Genomic DNA, 20486 nt, shown 5'->3' with positions numbered 1-20486 from the left:
TCTCACACACACAAACACACACACAAACAAACACACACAAACAAACACACACACACACACACACACACACACACACACACACACACACACACACACACACACACACACACACGCAGTTTTAACAAACATCTGAATTTCTAATGTTCTGTAAAGGTTTTTCAGGTCAACACATGTTGGTCTCTGTTTAAAAGACGACGCCATGTATAAATAGTAGCTCTGTGGTAACAGAAACGTTGTTAGCACTTCGGTGTGGAGCCTTTTTTCTGTTCTAAAAGCTGTAACCTTTGCTAGTCGTGTTGTATTTATTGTGCTTAAAGTCTTACATGTAGCTGTGTCAGTAGTTTCACTTTTGTTTCTGTCCTCTTCTGCTGTTGAGCTTTATGTTGTAAAGACAATGGTGCATTTATGGGGAAACAAGACTTTAAAACAACTTAACAATGTCAAGAGGACTTACATTAATAGTTGGGTTAGGTCTTTATTAATAGTTTCTTCTTCTTCTGGGTTAGTTGAATGAACTTGCTTTATGGTGCAGGTTTAATTTAAAAAACTTTTAATTTTTTTATTTTTTATTTAATATTTAGATATTTACCACCTTTTTGTTTGAAGGTTCTCTTTCACAAGCCTTTGATTGTTCAGCATGTTTCTGTAGAGGGAATGTTTTAGAGCACATCACAAGTGGTGGCACTATTTTTTTTAACACTAGTCCCTAAATTTCAAGAATCATTTGTTACTTCCTGTAACTTGCCTGCTCTTCCTGTACGCCTTCTGTAATGTTATGCAATTGTCTGATGTTCTCAGTGGGGAAAAATGTTGCTAGTAACTTAAATCGGTTTTAAACCTGCTATTCTACCTCAACAAGCTAGCAAACATCTAAACAATATTGTTATATTGAATTGTCTAATGAATGTGGCCACTCATTCATAATTAATAAGTAAAATAGTGTACAAAGCTAGTCCTTATCAATTATGCATTATGATAAGTGTTATGATTGACTCACTGTGCACAGGAAAGTTATGGGGTTTTGTTATGATTGTCACCAAGCTGTAGAAACTTTGGTGGGGGAGGGATCTACTTTTCCATTCTATGGTTTGGTTTTGTTTTTGTTTTTTGTTTGTTTTTTAATATATGGCAGAGTACCGATTTTTAAACTAACTAGATTTTAACATGGCAGGAACGTACAAAACACTGAAAACTAACACTTGAATTCAAGTTATTTTATTGTCATAATAGACTAGTTCTGCCGCCAAAGGGTGTGTTTAGTAGAGCCACAGTTCTCCTAAAGTTGTCGGTATATAATGTAGTCACTAAACCTCAATCCGAATTTCAGAATACAGGACATAGCATACAGAGAAGACTGTGAGGGCTGTACGGGCCAACATTTACCGTCACACATGCCACAGAAGTTTTACTGAGCTTTAAAGCAAAGACTTAGTTTCGTTATCAGTCACCTGGCATTTTTTTAAGTAATAAACAGGTTGGGGTTTTTCCTGTTTGCTAGAATTGCTGTAGACTAGCTGTGAATTCGGGACAAATTAGATTTAGCATTATTGTTATTGAGCCAAGTACAAGAACACAGCCAGAGGATCAGTTAGAATCTAACCAGTGCAAAATTTAGAATTTACTATATTTTTATAATTATGTTTAAAATTCACAGCCATAATGAAATTGGCCGTACAGTGACATAATGAAATATAAGGCCTAGGGGGAAATTTTTTTTATAAATAGCATGACGTATGTGAATAAAACTGGAGACATGAATTACAGTAATAAATACAGAACAGTCCCTTAAACAGTAGAGGTTGTAGTGTGCAAAGCATTAGTTAACCAAATAGGTTTAAATTACTTAAGCCTTTAGGTAACCATAACACAAGACCGAGCAAGCATCTCATGCCCCTTTTCCACCAAAAAGAACCGGGTGCTGGTTCAGAGTTAGTACTGGTGCTGGTTTAATCTTGGTTCCACTGGCGATCCTTCTAGGAACCGCTTTTCCTTTCCATCCGTTAGAGAGCCATCACAGTGCCGAGTCTGACATCACTGTATATGTGTCACGTTACACAGCAACTTTAGCGCAGAGGCAGCAAACACGTCAACAATGGTGGATGTTTCTTTACTGATTAATGCTCATGGCTTTGTGAACCTACATTGGCATCCAAACGCAGCGAATGCAACGTGTACGTGCAGCTCCATGTAATTTGTATAAACGGAGGTTGTAATCGCGAAAGTACATAACATTATTTTATCATTAACACAGAAAAAAGTTAGCATGTAGCTACCTATTATCATGTGTGCTGATAATTGATCATATTGCGGTAAAGTAAAAGTGTATTAAACATTAGTGTGCTTAAGGTACATAAACTAACAGTAGCCCCGCTCACAGCCCCTGACACAAGCGGTTCTTAAGTCTAGACCAGCAACATTTTGGTGCTACTTAAGAACCACTTTTCCTTATTCAGAGCCGGTGCTTTGGCTGTTGAAAAAGAAAGAATTGGTTCTAAATTAGGCTCTGGCCCTGAAGGTTTAAGGCTTCTGAAGGCTCCAGCACTCAGCACTCATTTTTTAAATGAATTTCCATTTTGTTTATCTCTAAGTGTGTATCTCATGTTTATACACATTCTGTTCCTATTCTACTTTTAGCGAAATGGGGGACCGAAAGGCCAAAAAATCAGCATCAGGCATTCAGGAGAAGCACTTTGTAAAGAATAAACAGCCACCAATGCAGGTAAATGGAACCTATCACACTTCTGTTTACTGTATGATTGCATGTGACTCTTTTTTTATGCTATAGGTTTGAGCAGTTATAAAAGTTTTCTCAATGTTACATAGTGCCCTTTTTAATAGGCTGGATATTGTCTAGATTTTGAAATGCATGAAAAATATGCAAACATCAGGCTTTGTTTATGAAGGTGGATAAGAACAGATTTATTTGTAAATGTTACACAAGGTTTACACATTTGACATTGGAAAAACATATATTCCTATATTTTTATGCTTTTTAGTTTGTGTTAATTTACACAAGAATAATTTTATTTATTTATTTAGTTAGACACAAATATAATTATTAATGGGCTTAACGGAGTTAAATATGGTAAAGTAAAGAAAGCAACTCGAGTAAATGAAAGAAAATAAGTTCATACAAATAAAGAAAGCTACTGTATAAACGGACGACGGACTGCATTGACACGTTTGGTTATTTTTACATCATCTTTTAATTCTGTGCAGCACTTTATTAGAACCAGTAATAATTGATAAGTGACAAATCTGGTAAGCTTCAAACCACTGTATTTATATACTCACTACTCAAGCACTTTTCACTTGTTTAGTGAAGACACGCGCATTTTCTACCATGACATCAGAAAGGCTTTTGATTTCTGCCCAAGCGCCCCTAAGACCGTTTGCTTTGAATTAAAAAAATGTTTCACCTGAGTACACTAGATGTACATTTTTCTTTCCTGTTTCTTGTCAAACCATTTTCTCACTTAATTCATGTCTAATTTAGCTTTTGTTGTCTTTATATTTATGGCTGGTGGTCATCCAGCAAATCTGGTAGTCATTTTTAGTCCAGTTTTCTCTTACACAATCATGTACACACAGCTTTATTCATAGATAAATGAAGGCCCATGTTAACCCTTCTGCAGACCTCTTCTGAATTCCTATACAAATAGGAGCGCCGAGTCAACTTGACCTTGTCTGTTTTGACTGCTTATAAAAAATTAAGTATATATGATAGCCTTTTTTTCCCACTTTTTTGTCTAACTTGTTCACAACATATTAACATGTATTGTGCAAAAAACATTTTAATATTTCGTATAATAAACCTTATTTATATACAAAATGCCTCATTTTCTAGTAAAAAAAAAAAAAAGACATTTTGAATTATTTTCACTGTAGAGGCAAAAAAGTTAATGCACAATTACAGGCTGGTATATTTCAAAGCCAGGAGATTGTTTTGAAACCATTTTGACCATTTTTAATGTCAGTAAATAGTAAAACCTGTTTTTTTTCCAGGTCAAAGTGACTTGAATGCTTATAAATCAAAAATTCTACAATGATCACCATCCTGTGTGATCAGCTTACATTTATGAACATTTAACACTTGTTATGTCTATTTTGCCTACAAGATGCCATCTGATCACCCAAAAACGGGCTACACACACGCGCGCACACACACCACTCAAAACATGGCATAATATAATTTGAATATGAAAACACAACGTGTGTGTGTGTGTGTGTGTAAAGCTTGGTGGTAGATGAAGAAGAGAAGAGAAGATATTGTCCCCAGCTGGACAAATGCATATAACAAGTGTGAAATATTTACAAATGAGTAGCTTTTGTTTTGTCTGGAGGCCTAATGAATTGCAATGCCCAATGCTTGTGTGTGTGTGTGTGTGTGTGTGTGTGTGTGTGTGTGTGTGTGTGTGTGTGTGTGTGTGTGTTTGTGTGTGTAGCATCATTTTGGGAGATCATCTTTTGCCCTCTGCTAGGCAAAGGCATATCAAAAGAGTGAAATATTTACAAATGTTTGGCTTTTTTTTCTGGAGGTCTAATGAAATGCAATGCCCAATTTGTGTGTGTGAGTGGTGTGTGAGTGTGTTTTGGGTGCGTGTGTTAGTGGACATTTTGTGTGTGCATTTTTGTGTCTGTATGTATGTTCATTGCTCTGAAAAGGGCAAAAGTTGCCCCACTAAATGTGGCCGAGTCAAATTGTCTCGGGAGGACTTGAGGAAAGTATTTATTTTACGAACACATATTTCAACGAAAATAGACAAAATTAATTTTACTTGCAAAGTTCATAATTTGGAACAATCCTGGTAAATTTCAGGCAAATATGTGGAAGGAAACCCAAGTTATGACGCATTAAACTTTCCAGATGAGTCAAATGGATATAGTTAAATGTTATGCTCCTGTAGGAATATCGAATGTGAATATTTGTGTGTTTATTCCTAAAGCCCCAGAGCAGCAGCAGCAGTGAAGTGTACAGTAAAGAGCAGTTTTGCGCTGCAGTACGCGATGCGCATGTGGCTCTCAGTGACCAGCGCTGCCGCAACGCAGAGCAGTGTTTCTCTGAGGCACTCAGGATTCTGGACTCCATTGGGATCAAGGTGAGATAGGACACACACTGACCTGCACTTTTAGTATTATCTCAAATGTCAATTACGTTAGACCAGTGGACAGACATGATATGCTAATTGATGTTGTAGATTTTTGTAATTGAATTTGTTCATTGGACAATTATATCAGAATATTTTACCAAGGAGTCTCTGCTGCTCTGTATCCTTAACTACAGCCCATACATGTTGTGTCCCAGAGGCTGGTCATGTAGGTATAAACTAGGAAAGAGGAAAGAAGTTGGAGTTTTTCGTCCTTAGTTCAGTCAGATAACCATACAAGCATTTGTACTGTTTGTAATACAAATATAAAAATATAAATATCTACTTTTCTGACTGCATATTTACTCTGGCACCAATTCACATCTCAAGGCTCAGTGATTTTAAATGTATTTGTATTCTCATTCACGCGTTAATATTGATGAAACCCTGTAAATGAAACATGTCTTGTCATGTTTTATTCCTTTCTGCTACTCTGACCAGATTTTAATTGGTGTTTTGTCCTCCTTAAGTTTCACACACCTTACTGCACCTTACTCTCCCAAGGCTATCAGATAAATGTTGTGTCAGCTGCTTTGTCATCATGGCATGACAGGACACAGATATAACACAGTCATTAAGTGAACTGTCTTACAATATATGTGTGTAATTAGGGTGCACTTTAATGGAACCGCAGTACTTTACAATGCTTATGCTTCGACTTATTTTAGGAAAGTGAGTTATAAATCTAAAGTCATGTTACTGCCTACTAAACCACTGCCTCTAGTGTGTGTAGTAAAACTTAATAAATAGTGATTGAATGGAAGATCGATCTTTAAAAATCTGAATTTAAAAACAAATTTCAAAAAAAGGTTTGTACTCTGTTGATGTCTGTGATTCAGGTCTCAGGTGGACATTTGTGAAACAATCCTACATTGAGAAAGTAGCAAAGGCTACAAAAGTTCCTCACAGTTTGTCTGGTCATGTGCACGATGAGATGTGATTCACTGCATGTTCCATTTTAAACAGGATAAAATTAAAGTACTGATTTTCTCTTTCAGGAAACGGATATTGAGCCACTGTTGCATAGTTTTGTGATATTCTTCATTAGCATTGCAGTGGCACTTCTTCCAACACACCTTGTTTAACATGCTGTTATTTTACACCGGATGCTTGCAGAAACTACATTGTCACATGACTCATTTTTCTGCTGTGGGCAGAATCATTGTATTTGGTTAGAAACATCATAGAATACAATACCCGTGTTCTAAAATTAGCCATATTCCAGCCTATAACTGTTTATACGTGGGCATTAGATAGATATTATAAAACTCGAGCTTTGTGACAGTCTGGTCAAGTGTGTTGAAGTGAAAATCTAAGTGGTCTAATGAACACTGAGCTTTTACAGCTGTAATTCATTTTTATGATAAATATGACCTTAAAAGCTTGTAGAATAAGTCTGTACAGCTCAGTTTGTCTGCTGATTCAGACCTGATTCAAACAGACGCGAGTGAACTTCCTGATTTCTGACCTATTGAGTATGTTTGAGCACAGGAATCCCCAAAATAGGCTGGTTATTTTTTCCAGAGTAGAATGTGGTTTTGTTTTTACTGGCACTGAAAAACATTATTTGGCCGATGAAGCTAAGTTTAATTTTAACAGGACTGTTATATTCTTAAAGCGATTTATTTTTTGTTTCCACACAGGATCTCGGCATATCTGAAATGGATAGAACTTTGTTGATTTATGGTTATGCTACAGCTCTGATAGAAATTGGCCAACCCGAGGTAACAAAACATCTGGTTTGACCCAGATTATACAAAGCTCCAATCTTTGCTGTAATTTGTAATATGTATTTACAAAAAAAAAGTGTAATGGAAAAAAAACTTTTTGTAACATTTGTTTTTTTTTTTTTTTAAAAAGGAATTGGCAGAAGCTCAGCGTCAGTTTGAAAAACTAAGCTCTACAGCAAACAGAACATTCCAGTCTTTGGTTCATTGTGGTTTAGGAAAGGTGTTGCTGAAGGAGAATAAGTGAGTACCCAGTGCTTTATTTCAAAATTTCTAACGTGGTGTAAGTTACTCATAGATGCACCCAGATTACACTCCAAAATACACATCGAAAAAAGCTCCTTCCAAAAAAGACTTGCGTATCATAAGGTAATGCGTATAGAACTCTAAATGAGTAAACTTGATTAAATCGTTAGTATGGGATTGCCACCAACAAGGGGTTACCATTTAAAGTGACCATTTGGGTGATAACAATTGTAACAATGCTAAGTCACATGTATGTGACCATGATTAACATTTAGACGTTCGGCTTTAGACATTCAGCTGTGTAAACCAGCCAAACGCTCAATACACATGAAAAGCGGAAGCTCATTTAAACTACAAAAAGGGAAAACAGTATAAAATGCTTGAGCAGGATTTGTCTTGTGTTCATACTGACTCCGATGAACCCAAAGTACTTCATGTATTTTGACACTGCTACGTTGGAATAAACTTCTTTTTCTTCCTTAAGATCTTCACCCTCATTGTCTTATTTTCTTATATTTATATTTCCTACAGTGGAATAAGAATGAAAATTTTGTCTCCTGCTTAAATTCTACTTTTTATTCACTTTGTACTCATCTCTTTTCAGATTTAGCAAAGCCAAAGGTGAATTTTCTAATGCTCTGTTGATGGTTGAGAGGCAGATCATGCCAGGAAAACTGACCTGGCCAACCACTAAAGTAATTGTTGAAGAGACCTGTCCTGAATATTTAAAAGTAAGTTCAGGCACAGTGTTGTTTTGAGCTGTTGTTGACTGACTGTGGTACTATAAGTCAATGTTCTTACTGATTAATGATTCTTTCCTGGTGTTCTCCAAAGGAGCAGCTTGAGAGTTTCATAAAGACCTGCAAGTTTCCTCCTAAGCCGGATGCAGTTTGCCGACATTGCTTGGGACAAGCCCTTATATATTTCACTGACCCAGACTTTAAGGTAGGCGTAAATGCACTGTGGGTACGTTTTGAGGTACATACTTTACTCCAGCACAAAATTAAAAGCCCACTGGGTGGAACTGAACACAGATGGTTGTGATTATCCCAAGTTCTCATCCTGAGCTCAAGCCCTCACACTAGCTGGGTGGTAGCTGTTTTATGATGGGTGTGAGCTGGCTGGCTGGTGGGTGGAAATTGGGCAAGATCACATTAAATAAGAGGGTTAAAAAATAATAGAGTGCAGCTCAAAGCTATTATATAACTGTCCTGCTAGCTCGTTATGACTAAACAGTCATACACTCTGTGTGAATTCATATCATTTTCTTTCCTTCAAATCTCTTTTAATGAACTTGCTGGCCATGTTATTAAATTGTGTTAGCTGCCACGTTTAGCCTGGACTCCACACTTGTTCACCCTCGATGATTCACTTAAATGTCTCGCATAGTCTGTGTGATTTATTTATTTGCACTTAAGTCAGTGAATCTGTTTAATATCGGGACTATTAGTAAAGTTTCTTGTTAATATTTTTTGTCTGTTGCAGGGCTTCATTCGGTTGTCATGCTCTCAGAGCTGCAAGGTGGAGTATCATATCAGTTGCTGGAAAAAGTTCAAAGCTGCTTCATTTTCAGACAAGAACGACAAGGTAAAGAGTGGGGATGAAATGAATGTAGCTTCTCGATCACAATACTGTAGTCTTCAGGAGTACAAAGTTTTTTTTTTTTTTTCCTCCTAGGATTTCCTGCAGGATTTGTGTTTTACTCCTGACTGTACTGGTCAAATCTGCCGAATTGTAATATATGACTCAACTGGTCTTATTAAGTGTGAGGTGAGTTTGTTGCTCATAACCTTAGCCCTGTAAAAGCCCTGTATATCTCACCACACCCTCAGTTTCTAAGGAATGATTTCATCTTCTTTGTTTAGTTTAAATCGTCTGTTTCTAAAAGCAAAATTCCTGGGATGAGAGTCAAACAGAAATGTACAAGGTAAGCTGTACCATATGGGTAAATTGGCTAATCTTTACTAAATTACACAAATAAAAATACTATTATTTATCAGTCATTTTGTTTAACACTAAAACATTTTCATGTTTGAGCTCTTTTGTTTTTGTTAGACATTTATGTAACTAGACCTCTGTAGTTATTGTGACTGTGCTTTCTTACGTGTTTGCAGTCCTAAGAAGTTGAAAGCTAAAGAGGAAAGAAAGCTGTGGCGGAAACAAACAAGAGAGGCTTTGTCCATAACCAACGATGAGATGAACAATTTAAAAATAAAAGATGAAACTGAAAAAGGAGCAGAAGCCACTAAACAATGTAAATTATATCCGTTACTATTTACATATATTGCAAATCTAAAATTTCCGACAAATTTGTCATTTGTGTAATGTGGGAATAATAAAAAATAATCGTCAGAACTAATTCTTATTTTTATTTCCATTTCCCTCTTCAGCATCTTCCAAGGATTGTATTGTATACGGAGATCGTGTTTTACACCAAATTGATAAAAACAAAGATCTTTTCAACGATGAGATTCACAATATTTCTGGTATGCTGCTGTGTCTGAGACCATGGATGAAGTTGGATGAGGACAAAGGACATGCAAGCATATTGAAGGACCGTGCAGAACCCAAGGTTCTCAGGGATCTAGTGGACCTGCTGTTGGAGAGAAAGAACAGGGTTTGGGCCAGACTCTTTCTTCATAACCTCAGCGGCTACCAACACGTCAAGCCTGAAGTTCATGAATGGGCTCAGCAACTTGACAATGCTGGTAAAATGCAGTTTTCTACAGTCCTCTTGCTATACAGATATTTGGCCTCATTTATCAAGTTGAATGAATGCTTAACAAATAAAATTATTTGTAGGTGTTTCAGTTACTTGTGAAAAACATACAGATCCTATGAAAGCTTAGAGGGTTTGTAAACTTGCCTATTTATGAGACTCACTAATGTAAACCTTGATTTATGGTTTTCAGCTTGTACAATAGATTTATGTACACGTTTTTTTTTTTAAGTGAAATTCTGTCATTTTAATGTTAATGACTTGAAAGCATGGACCATAAATCCAACCCATAAATTAAGACCAATAACGCTTCCCTTTAAAAGGTTGCTGCTATAAAACCAATAGAATAGAAGCTACTGCTAATCGAAGTTACTGCTACTACTGACAATAGAATAAAAGCCTTTATTTTGTCATACATACATTACAGCACAGTGAAATTATTCCTGTGCATATACCAACTTTGGAGGTTGTGGTCAGAGCGCAGGTTCAGCCATGATACTGCACCCCCGGAGTAGAGAGGGTTAAGGGTCTTGCTCAACAGTGGCAGCTTGGCAGTGACACTGCATATCTTTTTATTTTGGTTTACCTAAATTTCACTGTACTAGTAAGTACCTAACTTATAGATTCAGCATAGATCAGTTGGTCATAAGGCTTATAAAAGTTTGTGTAAATGATTCCCTAGGATTTCTTTCTTTCATTTGTTTATTTTTTGGGTTCTTTTTCTTTGCCTACAACAGGTCTGAATGCTGCGGAGAACTTTATTGGTCAATTTTCCGATGATCTGGAGAACTTGGATCTTTCTTCCATGTTGGATTTTCCACCACTACATGAAGTATTTCTTGACTCAGGCTTCCCTGTAATAGATTACCTGAGACAAGCCCCACCACAGGAAATGCGCCTCTTTATTTGGACTCTAGAAGAACACAGAGAACACAACCCGTCTTGGTTCAGTATCCTTGATGACTATTTTGAAATGGGTATGTAGTAATTGTGTGAAAATTCATGAAAACGCCTTTGACGTCATCCATACAATTCATTCATGCAATACGGTTTCTGTTTTTCCCAGATTCAATATGTTTAGTATTAAAGAAAACAGAAAAAGATGACCACTTAGTAAGTATTGTTTAAGTGTAAGGGTTTTTCAGTTATGGCCATTCTTTAATGATCTTGCTGTTTGTAGGGGCTGTTGTAGGGGCTGTTTGCTCTTCTCATGTTTTCTTTTACTTTTTTAGACTTCTGTTTATAAGAGTAAGAGCAAAAATCGAAAAAAGAGGCAGAAAGAACCAAAGGTGAGTGGTTGGTTATACCTGAATCAAGAATGAACTAGGATATCTGCCTTTTTATTGTTTTAATTAAAATAATAATACATATGATTAAATACAATAATAAAACACAATTATACTGTGTGTTTCAGTCTGTCTTACTTCTACCGGGGATTAGAAGAGAGGAAGAGGACAATTTCTTCTTTGAGGAAGATTCGCTGTAATATTTTTGTTCACTTGGTTATTATTTATAATTGCTTTGAAGTGAACGATGGGACTTTACGTTCAAGTCTTTCTGTAACCTTTGTCTCTAGGAGGCTGCTTCATGGTGGTGATCCCTTTAGTGTTCCAGATTATTTGAGAGAGCAGCTTGCAGAGTTTGAGGGGCAGTATGTCAATCCAGGATACTCTAACCACTATAAGAGATTTTTGGACAACAACCCAGATCCAACTAAAGAGTGTTTATACGAGTGAGTAATAAAGGAGTTTTAATAGTCCAAAAATGATTATGGTGACAAATCATAATGAATTTATTATAATTAAGTACACAATCTGTTAGTCCGGGTGCTTGGGACAAATAGGCTGTTAATAGCAATAAAAGCTCAACGTTCATTTTCAATAGGTCAGTGTGTACAAATAAAGGTGATTACGCCAACGCCGTGTGTAATTAGATAACGTGAGTCACTCCTCCTAGAGATTCAAGTACTAACTTGTTTTCCATAGTCTGTATTAATTCACAAAATTAGCTAGCCATGCTTTTGATACGAACCGTACGACTTGACCGTAGTGCTAGCATTACTTGGGGCTTGAACTATACAAACATAAATAGTATTTTGAATTTATCTTATTACTTTTTTTAGGGATTTAATCTTTGTCTTCTTTCCCGTTCTCCTTTTCCTGGGTTCTCTGCTATCCTCAGTTACTTTGCACAGATTCTGGAGGAGCATGGTCCTCTTGAGGTCTCCGACCCACTCCTTGTGGGTGAGTTGAAGAACTTTCCCCATGAAGCACTGCAAAAGATTGAAGCTGCTGGAGGACTTAAACCTTTCCTGCACGAGTCTCTCAGATTTGTAATGCGTGATGATGTCATTGCACTTGCGTCACATGCCGTGTACTTTCAGGACACTATAGATGATGATGCCTACCTGTTGGACAATTTTCACACTCTTACTTGCAGCATGGACGATTTAGAGTCAAAAGGCTCCTCCCCTCTCAACCCTTCAGCCAAAGAATTTCTGCCCCAGTCAAAACATTTGGCTCTGAACGATGACAGTGAATCTTATGACCATGCTAGTTGTCTTGTTCTCCCCAGTCCATATGATTTAATACCTCAGAGTTCTGAGGATGTAAGTTATACATCTGGGATTGAAGATATACCTGGAAATGTAAAACCTGATCTACAAGCAGAAGAGTATCATGATTACTTCCCCATTGACCAACTGAATGCTTTTAACACTGAGGATTTCAGCTCTGATAACAATTATATACATTTTAAAGAGGACCTATGTCCTAAAAGTAAGACTGTTTTTGTTCAGGTAAGGTCTTTAAATGGTTACTTTATTGTGAAGTATTCAGAAAATATTAAATCAGTTGTTAAGAATTGTGGTTTATTCTGCTTTCCTTTCAGACGCTCTGGAGTGACAAAGATACAAGAGATGATGTGGCCATTAATACAGAACCATATGCAGAGTTTGAGAAAAACAGAGTAAGCCTCACCAACTGTGTTAATTTTTGTTGATTTTTTTTTTGGTAATTAGATAAATTATATTTTCTAGTGCTGGTAGTAGAGACTGGCTGTGTTGTTCATATGGACTGGTGTTTATTAAAGTTTTTCTAGAGATAAAATACTTTTAATCTAATTCTCAACATGCCAGTGAAACGCTCGCTCTCTCTCTCTCTCTCTCCTAGGGAGATATGATGGAGACAGAAAAAAACAACTTAAAATTGGAAAAACGCATCCAACATTTGAGGGAAATGCTTAATATTTTTCAAAACAATAAAACGTCATGTTCTGCACTCAACACTGAAGTGAGCGACATTAATCAACATATAGAGGTAGAGATGCCACTGCATTTCTTTTTACTTCATTTCACTTGTTGGGAAACCGAAACTGTTGTAATTTTTGCACAATACTATCTAGATCTCCAACAAAGAATTGACTTACTTCCAACAAAGTCTTGAGGATGAGGTACGGAAAACTCAGCAAGAGAAGAAAGCCCACCAAGAGATGGTGAAGGTTTTGAAGGGTGAAATCAAGGAGCTGGTGGATTTCCAAGAGAGGTGAGGCATCCAAATACCACATATGGAGGTGTAAGCATTTCTTTTTTAATTCTTAAACACTGCTTTAAGAGACAAATTTCAGAACTAGTTCAGGTTTCCTCATTTATACTCAGTTTAATGTAGTATTGACGTTGGTGAGCTTTTTTTTTATCTAGTCTGCTCACATTTATTTTCTGTCTTTCATTAAAACTGACTGCTCTGATTGTGTGCTTGTCAGTATTTCCAAGCAAATTCAAGATAAGAACCTGGAATATCAGAAAGAACTGGGTCATTTCTTTGCAAAAAGGCAAGTACTGTGGCAGCTTCTTCTGTACACTTATTCTGTTGGGGATTCTGTCTGGATAGAGTAATGAGCGTGTGCAGAGGAAGGGATTTAATCGTAAATTTCTATATTTTTTTTTATCATGAAGTAACGATTGGGCAAACGAGAAGATGAATTTGGAGGAAACAATAAAGAAGTGTAGAGATCTGTGTGTGAAATCAACCAATCGATCAGTGGCAGGACGGGTAAGAGCAGTTCTGCATTGTGACTCAGTGGACTAAAAGCCATTTGTTTTATACCTGTGTATATAACAATCTTGTTTGATGTGTTTAGGTGTACTTCCTGAAAAATAAGCGAGAGCATGGGCTGCGTGGCTTGAGGAAGTTCTTGACAGATGGGAAGGCAATTCTAAAACACCTGACTGAAAGATCCCCCATGTAAGAGCGCTGACCGAAAATACACATGATAGTCCTCTGGTCCTATTTTAAAAAGACAGAGGTGTTCCGTAAAGGTGTAGAGTGTTCACTTCAGTGTTCACGTTTTTGTTTTTAATATTTTTTTCTGTCAAAGCCTCTTATACTCTTATGACCCTAAAAGTTGAAAGATTTTTCAAATAGACATTTTGTCCTTCATATTAATACAGTCACTTGAATTAAATTGTTAATTTATCTTTTTCCCCACACAGGCATCTAACTGCAGGCATCAGTTCAATCATTGAGGACTGGAAATCATGCATCCAGGACGTTGAGGAGAATATCAAAAGAACCGAGGTTGGACTTGCATTATATTTGTAATAGTACAAAAAATTGCTTCGATTTTTGCTGCCGATTGTGATTTAGAAAAGTCATGAATTCTTTACCTCGAGTGCACCCGAATAATCAAGTTTTTCTCACAGTCAGACTTCAGTCAGTATAAGGACTAACCTCTAGCGAACTGTGTGTGTGTGTAGATGCAGTATGAAGAGCAGATAGAGCTTGTGAAAAAGGGCACCAGCCTGTCCTCTCTCCCTGCAGTTGGCATACCATGCACCCCTGCTCCACCTGCTGTTCCGGTAAGAATGTCAATATTAATACCTGTTAGTTTATTGTGTTATGTCAACACACCATCCTATCTTAGTGTTTAGGTAGAATTCTCTGTTTTGTATCGTGTCCAATGATCGTCCCATTAGACAAATACCCAGCATACACTATAGATATACATTCACCGCCCACTTTATTAGGAATGCCTATACATTCATGCAATTATCCAGTTAGCCAATCATGTGGCAGCAGTATAAAATCTAAACTCATGCAGATATAGATCACGAGCTTTGTCTAATGTCCACGTCAAACATCAGAATGGGGAAATGTGATTTCAGTCAGATGTGCCATGTTGTTGTAAGATGGCTGGTGTGTGTATTTCCTCGAATCTCCAGTGATTGAGAGATGACTTTCCCTTTTGAATGAACCTATGCCCACTGAGCAACACGAAGACAACCCGGTTGTGCTGTAGCTCAAACAAAAATTGGACACAGCAGGCTTTTTATACTGGTGTGCACATGCAGCAATATCATATAGATAACATCCAAGGCTTAGAGAGGACAAACACGTGAGCAAGGACAGAACATCAGGGCCCAGGAACAGGCGATTTAGCTGATTGGATAATTCATAAAATTCAAAAAGACATTGATTCTGGGTAAAAGAGAATTTGAAGAGTGCTTGTGGATTGCAGTATAATGTTTCCAAAAAGAAAAGGAAGAAAAAAACTTTGGCTACAGGAAGGTATGATTTTAAAAAAAAACAGTGTATATTTTGAAGATTTGAAAGTGAAAACGTTCTTGAACTTCCTTTTGCATTAATGAAGCCAGCAAGAGAATCAACATTCAAAGACTGCTTTTCCGTTAAATGAAATTTAACATTGACTAAAGTGCAAATTGTCGGTGTTGTAGGTTCTGTTCTCACTGCAGCTTGCTTTCCTTCACCGTCCGAGTCATGCACTTTTTTTGTGTTCACTAAACATGCACTTACTAAGAATATGGTAAAGATGACCTTATGACCTTCTGACTGATGACTTTCACTTTCCTCTCTCTGTGGTGCCTGTGGTTTTTGTATTACTGATCTGCTGATTTATCGTCCTCTGTGGTTTCTCTGCAAGGAAAAAAAAAATTGAATTTATTTGCGATATCAGTCTGCTGCCACCATCAGGTAAAATAAGAAAGTGCAACGTGTTGGCTGGTGGTCCCCTTATAATACGTTCTAATAGAGGGTTCAGTGACTGTATTAAGGAGAATAGAGAATATTGAGAATCCATTCTCAATATACGTGTGTTTTTAGTGCAGTTTGAGTGCTGGTTCAGTCAGAGCCTAATTTAAAATCAGTTCTTTCTTTTTCGACACCCAAAGCACCGGCTCTGAACCAGGAAAAATGGTTCTTAAGTAGCACCAAAACATTGCTGGTCTAGAATTAGGGGGCTTGGGGCGGGGCTAAAGTACACCTTAAGTGTACTAATGTTTAATACACTTTTACTTTACCACAATGTGATCAATTATCAGCACACATTATAGTAGGTACAGTAGCTACATGCTAAGGCTTCCTTTTTTCTGTATTTAGGATAAAATAATGTCATCTTCTTTCCGTTATTCTCGATTACAACCTCCGTTTATAGAGATTACACAGAGCTGCACGTACACGTTGGATCCGCCACATTTGGATGCCAATGTAGGTTCGCAAAGCCATGAGCATTAACAGTAAAGCGTTAAAGTGTTTGTGTTTGCCGTTGCTGGGAAAGATGACACATATACAGTGATGTAAGACTTGGCTCTGTGATGGCTCTCTAGCCCATGAAAACCAGTTCTTAGAACGCTCGCTAGTGGAGCCAAATTTGAACCAGCACCCGTTTCTTTCTGGTGGAAAAGAGGCAATTGTCACCTTCATCCTGGCTTCATCCCAAAACCAGTTCTTCTGCTGTGGCAGACAGAAGTAGCACAGAGTCAATCAGGGAGGCAGAGTGAGGCAAGAGCAGGTAGTTGGTGGCTACAGGTGCTTTCACCCATGTTGCATTTAGTCTGTTTGAGACAAACCCTAGTGTGCTTCCACACAAGCTGCAGATTGTTTATGCAGGTCAGAATACAACAGTTGCATCTCGGGTGTGAGCCAAAACAACTGAACCATTGATTCCAAGTGAACTTTAGTGACTTTTGATTGAGGTTGCGAGCTACTTAACTGAGCCACAGGATGGAACCAAAGCGCTGCAGAAATACACTGTGTTTAGGCTGTCCAAACTGAAGAATAAAGTGCAATGGTATTCAATAGACTATTGCTTAATAATTTATTTAGCACCATCTCCATGCTTGGTTGATTTCATTAATTTACACATGGCCTAGTAAATTGCCTGCACTAAGTCTAATCTCTTTGACACTGTTTTAAGTAAATGAAGTTTATATCAATAGTGTTTTTTTTGTCTCTCTCTCTATCTCTCCCCATTGTGTGGAGCTAGTTAAGTGTTCTTGTTAGTTATGCTTACTTTTTTGTTCTGCAGACCTTTTTTCATCCTTTATCGAATAAGCAGCCAGCTTTGCCGCAGCTTCCTGTGCAGCACACACACCCACACACCTCATATGGATTTCAGCACATGGCAGTAAACGCTCACCATGCCATGCACACACCTATAGCAGCCAGCGAGAAGGTTTCTGCTCCGACGCCACCTGCAACCTCAGCTCCGGTTCAGCCTCCACAGCCTCTCGCTGTATTTGAGAGGATCGTAGATCGTCTCAGCTCCATGTTCCCTCACTACAGCAGGTGACACTTGCACATCTGTATAATCATTATGTTTCATGAATTTTTCCACTTAACCGTAATCCACCACATCTTTATCCAGGCAGCGTGGCATCAACAAAGGCAATAATATCACAATGTGTCACTAGATTTTAGTTGTTTAGTTGAATAGTCGACCTACTGTAAGTTTGAAACAAAAATTCTCAACAGAAACATTTTCCTGTATTTTGGGATTACTAATTCCATAGTATTCAGCACTACACTGTAGAAACACGCTTTATACTGTTAGTTTTAATCTCACATTCATGGGTGTTCTTAACACGAAATATCTCTTAGCTAGTAAACTGATCTTAAAAAGTAAAATACATCATTCAACAGCTGTAGTCCCACTGATCTTTAATCACTTTTACTACAATGACGCTTCCTATATATCAGGTCAAGCATTTCTTAGACATAATGTTTAGCACAAGGGTTATATTCTTTCTGGGTGGGTAAAATGAGACTTAATCATGACTTATAGTGGTGCCCACAGAGTTAGTTATTTAATTCATAAACACATTTTCACAGTTTTTACTTTCACTGAAGAAAAAAAGAAAATTGTCATATTAAAATATTTTTTGCATATTTTTGAATGACAACCCACAGGTTATTACATTTTGAGTAACCGAGTGTCATTATCAGTGAATATTGCACGTGACGGGTTATTTACATTCTTAATTATAATTCATGATGGAGTATTAAGGCTATGTTTTTCCATAAGCTATAACCAGCTTTAGTTGTGGTTTAGATCAGGTCTCTGTTCATGTGGAAACTGATTTGAGTATACAGTCTTACACTGTAACCTGAAAACTACTATCGTCTTTTCACCGGTCTGAACGTTTCAGCATTCAAAGCAGTTTGGTTTCATATAAATTTATAACTGCATGTTTTACCATGTGTGTTTTCAGATCGGTCCTAACAAAATTTATTCAGGAGGTCCGCACTATGAATGGTGGCAGTCTGAGCACGCTGAAGTATGAAGAACTGATTAACAGAGCTGCGCAACTCATCCTTGACCATCAGGAAAACTCACAAGTGAGACACCAGCTCTTAAGACCTATAAAAATAGCCAAACAGCACAGCCATCCTTTTGGAGGAAAGAACATCGACTGGTTAATGAAGTTTATTTGTTTGAAGACAGTGAAACATGAAAATGCACACACTCCCAGAAGCCTGGAGTTTTAAGAACAATTTATTTATGGAATATTATTTACAAAAGTGTGTAGGATCGGCTTCAAATTTATTTTGGAAAATAAAATGCGTTTGGATTTTTTTCAGCATTCAGCAAAGGGTATTTTACAAAAGACCAGTAAAACAGGCGTTTCATGCAGGGCAACTTTTAGTAATAGCTTTATATCATACACTCGTTACTTTTTATAGGACTTGAAGGACAAGTGTAAAAATGGCAAAGCTTATTAACATTGGTGTCTCTTGTAACGGAACAGATGAACTTGATGAGTAGGGAAGTGGCTGGAGTGAGACGCACACCAGTATCCAGTCCAACGCCTCCTCCATTCGAGTCCTCCAAAGTTACTGCACCTGCTTCACCTGTACATGTGTGGAAGAGCGTGTCCTCTCAACATCGCAAGTCTTCCAGAGCTGAAAGGGTTTGTAGCAGTTTAAACCACCTGACCCCTTCTCACCCCTTTTAGCTACAACCATTTTCATATATTCTTACACTGCCCTGAAATCGTTTTCTCTCTCTCTGTGTATCTCAGCTGAACATGGAGGACCCTTGTATTATTTGTCATGAGGATATGATGCCTGAGGACCTGTGTGTGCTGGAGTGTCGCCACAGCTTCCACAGGGAGGTGAGACTTGTGACTAAACCAAGAACTTCTCATTTAATTCTAGTCTGCTTTCAGTTATTTGTATTGGTATTATTTGATCGAGTAGAACCTTAGTTTTCCAAATCTTATAAATAGAAAAAAAATATTTGAATGGAATTGTGGGAAATGTGAATAACAAGATTATCAGAACCTTTATTCTGAAAATTATTCATCTTTTGCAACAAAACATGCGAAAAAAAAAACATTTTACTGCTTAGAAATTTATTCTAAATTTTGTTCATTGTGGATCTTTTTTTGTTTTTTGATGAAGATTTTAACTCGATTGCATTTGTAGTTTGTATTTTGTAGGTCATGTACACCACGAAAAATAAACCCGTGTTCTGATCAGTGAATTGTTTCTTTCTTGTGTATTAGTGCATAAAGTCCTGGCTGAAGGAGCAGAGTACTTGTCCTACCTGCCGAGAGCACGCGCTTTTACCTGAGGATTTCCCCATGTTACCAGGACGACATCGACGGGGTCCCTTGCATGCAGCAACCTTCACTTAAACCTTCACTATTATTGTGATCCATCTGTATGTTAATCTTTACAATTATTATATAACGTATTATTCTAAAATGCATAACACTTACATAACATATAGAATTTAATATTAAAAAACATTTTATATAGCATACAAAATGTGCTTTATATAATGTAACCAGAATAAAAAACTGTTTGTACGTAACAGAGCGACTGGGGCAAATATTTAACCATTTACTTGCCTCATTTCTGGAAGGCAGAGAGGTATGGTGTTTTAAATTTTTTTTTTTAGGGAGTTCAGAACAGTTCAGTTTTGATTCGTGCCAGTTATGATTTGGCTGGTCTTAAAATCTGTGAAACTCTTAATCCTCAATTATTAAGGACCAAATAGTATTGTATTAATGACTTTTAAATTTTCTCTTTTTTTTTCCTTTGATTGTTTGCACTATTGATCAGTTGACAAATGTGTTTCTTTAACTTTAGAACTTTAACAAGAAAATAAAAAAGGAAAAGTTTCTTTTCTATTTTTGGTTGAATGTTCTGTTGCCTTTTAGACATTTTAGATTCTGACAAAAATGTAGGATTTGTGTGCATTAATGCTTTCTGCTTTAGAACACAGGCTACTAAGTGATTTTTCTGTTATGGCTTTGTAAACTAGGAAATGTTATATTAAACATGTTGAAATGTCCAAACTGGTCTCATGTTGTTCGGTTCAGTGTGGTTAGTATTGATAGCTTTAGAT

General features: G+C 37.1%; 1 protein-coding gene across 3 annotated transcripts in view; it reads left to right on the top strand.

The window, feature by feature from the left end:
* The window catches only part of ttc3 (tetratricopeptide repeat domain 3), a 33434-nt gene extending 12998 nt beyond the window's left edge, over positions 1 to 20436 (top strand). For 2 of the 3 annotated variants that reach the window (XM_027151452.2, XM_027151443.2), the window contains exons 17-46: positions 2635 to 2719; positions 4947 to 5099; positions 6791 to 6871; positions 7008 to 7117; positions 7725 to 7851; positions 7955 to 8065; positions 8606 to 8707; positions 8798 to 8890; positions 8986 to 9047; positions 9235 to 9374; positions 9511 to 9828; positions 10577 to 10816; positions 10906 to 10952; positions 11072 to 11128; positions 11254 to 11321; positions 11416 to 11571; positions 12021 to 12636; positions 12729 to 12806; positions 13010 to 13156; positions 13242 to 13381; positions 13599 to 13667; positions 13792 to 13888; positions 13977 to 14080; positions 14329 to 14413; positions 14593 to 14694; positions 17160 to 17419; positions 18343 to 18469; positions 18880 to 19041; positions 19153 to 19245; positions 19639 to 20436. In XM_027151452.2, the coding sequence (XP_027007253.2) occupies positions 2635 to 2719; positions 4947 to 5099; positions 6791 to 6871; positions 7008 to 7117; positions 7725 to 7851; positions 7955 to 8065; positions 8606 to 8707; positions 8798 to 8890; positions 8986 to 9047; positions 9235 to 9374; positions 9511 to 9828; positions 10577 to 10816; positions 10906 to 10952; positions 11072 to 11128; positions 11254 to 11321; positions 11416 to 11571; positions 12021 to 12636; positions 12729 to 12806; positions 13010 to 13156; positions 13242 to 13381; positions 13599 to 13667; positions 13792 to 13888; positions 13977 to 14080; positions 14329 to 14413; positions 14593 to 14694; positions 17160 to 17419; positions 18343 to 18469; positions 18880 to 19041; positions 19153 to 19245; positions 19639 to 19770 (4162 nt within the window). In that variant the 3' untranslated portion in view covers positions 19771 to 20436. The remainder of the gene's footprint in view (positions 1 to 2634; positions 2720 to 4946; positions 5100 to 6790; positions 6872 to 7007; positions 7118 to 7724; positions 7852 to 7954; positions 8066 to 8605; positions 8708 to 8797; positions 8891 to 8985; positions 9048 to 9234; positions 9375 to 9510; positions 9829 to 10576; positions 10817 to 10905; positions 10953 to 11071; positions 11129 to 11253; positions 11322 to 11415; positions 11572 to 12020; positions 12637 to 12728; positions 12807 to 13009; positions 13157 to 13241; positions 13382 to 13598; positions 13668 to 13791; positions 13889 to 13976; positions 14081 to 14328; positions 14414 to 14592; positions 14695 to 17159; positions 17420 to 18342; positions 18470 to 18879; positions 19042 to 19152; positions 19246 to 19638) is intronic. The other variant, XM_027151462.2, reaches the window with a different exon arrangement.
* Positions 20437 to 20486: the final 50 nt, after the last annotated feature.

Source organism: Tachysurus fulvidraco, chromosome 20, assembly GCF_022655615.1.
Source record: "Tachysurus fulvidraco isolate hzauxx_2018 chromosome 20, HZAU_PFXX_2.0, whole genome shotgun sequence".
Taxonomy (NCBI): Eukaryota; Metazoa; Chordata; class Actinopteri; order Siluriformes; family Bagridae; genus Tachysurus; species Tachysurus fulvidraco.
Note: the sequence above shows the minus strand (reverse complement) of the source record. Positions and strands in the feature narration are given on the sequence as shown.